Source organism: Sardina pilchardus, chromosome 20 (genome assembly GCF_963854185.1).
Source record: "Sardina pilchardus chromosome 20, fSarPil1.1, whole genome shotgun sequence".
Taxonomy (NCBI): Eukaryota; Metazoa; Chordata; class Actinopteri; order Clupeiformes; family Clupeidae; genus Sardina; species Sardina pilchardus.
The window spans coordinates 17,049,349-17,053,242 of NC_085013.1; the positions used below are offsets into that span (position 1 = coordinate 17,049,349).

General features: G+C 43.4%; 1 protein-coding gene across 2 annotated transcripts in view; it reads right to left on the reverse strand.

Annotated features, from left to right (window-relative positions):
* fancm (FA complementation group M) overlaps nt 1–3,664 on the reverse strand; it is a 55,998-nt gene extending 52,334 nt beyond the window's left edge. For both annotated transcript variants that reach the window (XM_062522129.1, XM_062522128.1), the window contains exons 1-4: nt 2,552–3,664; nt 2,292–2,464; nt 2,114–2,191; nt 1,407–1,565 (exon numbers count right to left, since the gene is read on the reverse strand). In XM_062522129.1, coding sequence (XP_062378113.1) covers nt 1,407–1,565; nt 2,114–2,191; nt 2,292–2,464; nt 2,552–3,200 — 1,059 coding nt within the window. In that variant the 5' untranslated portion in view covers nt 3,201–3,664. The remainder of the gene's footprint in view (nt 1–1,406; nt 1,566–2,113; nt 2,192–2,291; nt 2,465–2,551) is intronic.
* Between the last annotated feature and the right edge of the window lie 230 nt (nt 3,665–3,894).

The following is a 3,894-nucleotide window of genomic DNA, read 5'->3' on the forward strand; positions in this document are numbered from 1 at the left end:
ATATTGTTGACAGAAATTGTTAAACCAAATGGACACCATTGTGATGCTGTACTCCTTACTGCCAGGTAAGGACAGCTGGAGTAAGATGGTTCACAAATCCCTCACAAATCAGCACCACAACTTCTCAAGCATGCATAGCCCCACTGCTTTCATTTTTTCAGGTAGATCTAACAAAACACTGGTGCTTAAAATGGACCAAAAGTGTAGCTGAATTTTTCTAAACAAAAAAATCTTTCTGACTGACGGATTTACATTACTGGTATAAGTTTCATAAGGTAATACAGATGGCATGTGAAAAGTCACAGTAGTAATATTAATGAATGTTAATCTTTTGATTATGTCAAAGATCCTTGATTACGTCGCTTCAACCCTGGCTGACTATGTCTTCCAGTTAGATGGGCCTGTGGCATGCTATTGACACAATAGGAAGCCATTGGCATGCCGCAGTCCACTATCTCTGATCAGATGGAAGGTGGCGTGGCTGTTATCCCTGGTTATCCCTTGTTTGGACTGAGGGATAAACAGTCGCTGACTTGGCCACACAGGTGACCCAAAGTATGCTTTTGGATCAGTTCCCCACTTTATTGTCTGTCTGTTTAAGACAGAGGCCAGCATGGGTATACTCTCCTTGAGTAAGCTGATGTGCCCTGAAGTTGACAGGCTAATGGGGTGGGGAAGTGGGGGGTTTGGCACAATCATTGCAGCATTCCAACTCTTCAGTGGCTTGAGAGAGATTAGTCCAAGAGCCAGTGTGTGTGTGTGTGTGTGTGTGTGTGTGTGTGTGTGTGTACAGTAGATGGGGAGGGACTTAATTTCCCTAATGAGCTCATTTGTGAAGTAAAACAAGGGCTGAGAGAACTACTCTCCAAGGAGCCACGACTATTTAAGATGCGAACACTGCTTTAAGAAACAACACTTATAATTGAATGCAATGAATTTGCTAAAGGTAGGATATCCATAAAGCTCACTAATCTGTTGCTGGCTTTTGGTGGCAGTGGATCAATGCAAAAGCTTTAGGTTGCACAGTTTATCAGTTGCAGCCATAACTCTGACAGGTCTGATGGTCTCTAAACCTCACATATTGAAAGACATGACACAGAGTGCATACTTCTGCCTTGTAAACACTGCAATACTCAAAATCATCACACGGTGGAGGCACAATCACAGAAGAAAAGAGAACAGTTTGTATCATTCACTAAAAGCTCAACAGCTCCACCTAGTGCCCCTTCTCTGAACATTTGATACCAAGCTGTAGATCTACCGAAGATAGCAGCCTATACACAGCTCTGAGTTGATAAGACCAACAGGGAAAGCAAATAAACAATTGGCCAGCAGAATGAGGAAGTGAATGAATTACTCTTATTAGTTAGACATAATCAGATCCAAGAGTCCTTAGAGTTTCCTACCAGTAGATAGCGTGTCTGGTATGCCTTCAAGGACTCCCCAAGTGGGACCACCATCTTGTCCAGGCTGCGCTGATGAGAGTGGGCCTGGATGTCTGGACTCTCCTCCGATCGCAACTCAATGTGAGAGATGAGCAGGTTGGAGATGACCTGCTGAACTGCCTATGTAGACATAACAAAGTAAGTTGTAGTACACTGATCTATGTCTGCTTTAATTCATGGCATTTATTGTGTTTTCCTTAAATGTTATGGGTGCCACTGTTAAGTTAACAAGCACAATTGCTATAATGTTGATGTCACAACCTATGTATACAGCAAAAAAGTACACATTAACACACAAATTTAAGATATCATCCACAAAATAAGATGTACCTATGTAACTGTTATAAAACTGAAACTTTAATCAAACAAAAAATACCGATTCACAATAGATGATGCTGGGAACATGGTAGGAGAAGGAGAGTTTCTGTAGCCTGTAGACAAACTCTACACACACACATTCACATTAGGCATCTCTCAACATCCCTCCTCGATCCTCTTTCCGACTCGTTCCCACTGATCTATAACTATCACTGATAAGACTATCCCATTGTTGCCGCCCCATCATTCTTTATCTAAATCAGTGAGGACGACGACGAGGACCGAGGAAGGAAGGGGGAATGTATAAAACACGAATGAGAGGCAACCCACATGGCTGTAGGCTTGCTCACCTTCATATCCCCCCCAGGAGTCGCACTGAGGGCCAGCACACGGAAATGGCGTGTCTGGTTCCCCAGCTCCCTCACAACCTGCAAAAACACATCCGGTCATTGTCTTAACTTGAAATATTGCATTAAGCAACTAAGACTATACATTTCACTCCATGGCATATGGTTTGTTGCGGTGTACCTGACAGTAGGCATGGTTTCCTGAGGCTTTGTGGGCTTCGTCAATCACCACACACTTGACCTGGGTGGCAGGACAGGTATTCCTCGACAGGTCATTCACCATCACTTGTGGCGTCAAAAAGAAAACCCTCTTCAACCGCCACAGCTCCCGTCTCTGCTGTGCAGGTGTGCTTCCTGAGAGGGATCAACTTAAGATGTTAAAGGCGAAAACAGTTTTTTTTTTTTTTTTTGTAATGCATGTAATTAATCTCTTGATCTGACCTGTCAGTTCTGCCATATGTTCCTGGGGGATGCCCATGACCTTGTAGCAGGCTTCAATTTGCTGGGCAACGAGGGGTTTGGTGGGAGCCATGAAAACGATTTTTCCATGTGGGTACCAGCGGTAGAAATTGTACATCACCACCGAAGCTATAAACGTCTTCCCCAGACCAGTTGGCAGACAGACCAATGTATTTTGAAATAGTGATGCCTCTGATATTTTCAGCTGGTATTCTCTAATCGGGTAGTTGGTGGGATAAATCCATACTTTGCCAGAAGAGATGTCAAAACCAGGCAAGTCCGAAGATAACGCACTAGGAACAACCGTTGTGTCGCTCTGGATGTCACACTGGCCATCGATATTCTCAAGCGACTTTTCAGCCTCATAGACAGCCACTAACATCATCTCATCATCGTCTTCCTCCTCTGCTACATTTGAGGCAGTGGCAGAGGATCCTTGGCCAATCCCACCCCAAAGAGGCTTACGAGCAGGCAGAGAATTGTCGCCATCCTGTTTCTTTACCTGCGAAATTTTGTTTTGATTTGCCTTCCGCCGTCCGGGGTTCTTCTTCCCGACCTCATTTGGGGCGACTTTATGCGGTACAGTGGCACCCCATGTCTGAAATAAAGTTTTTTGATTTGCACTACTCATTTTACCTAATTATTACATATGACACAAAATACTCGATAGCATTACAGTAGGTCATCCTGGTCTCTTTCCAGTCACAAACTAGCGGGTCAACTTGACAACCTAAATATCTTTGATGGTAACGAAAAGAATGGAGACGTACGCTTCTTCCAATGCGTAGTCGACACTAGTTAACAAACAAAACGCCTTACATGTTACCCCATGATGTCCAGCTATCTGGTTGGCTAATAAACTAGCCTGGTAGACACCCCAAAAGTGTTACAAAACATAGCTAGCAAACACTAGCATTGTCTAGCTTGCTGGCAAATGTCCTTTTCAAAAGTGTCGTATTTGGAAATGAACGTAGAACCTACTAATCGTACGTAAACTTAGAAGTGCATTATACTTTCGTTCATGTAAAGATGAAAGAAAACCGAGAGAAGGGTTGTTTAAAATGCCCTCTACTACCAGTCATAGCTACCAGTCAGACAGTAGAAGCTGTCGCAGTTATCAAATGTGCCGCTGTGGCATGCGTCATAGGTCAAAGTTGACAGCGTAACTGAGCATGTTTGATAACGTCGGTTGGCGCTGAACTGCGCAGCTTTGTAATCAGCTTCGACCCTGTGGCTTCAACACATTACAGTACATTCTGAGGGCCATTTTAAGATACATTACTCATAAGATTATATTAATATGAACTACAACATAAACCTTTTAA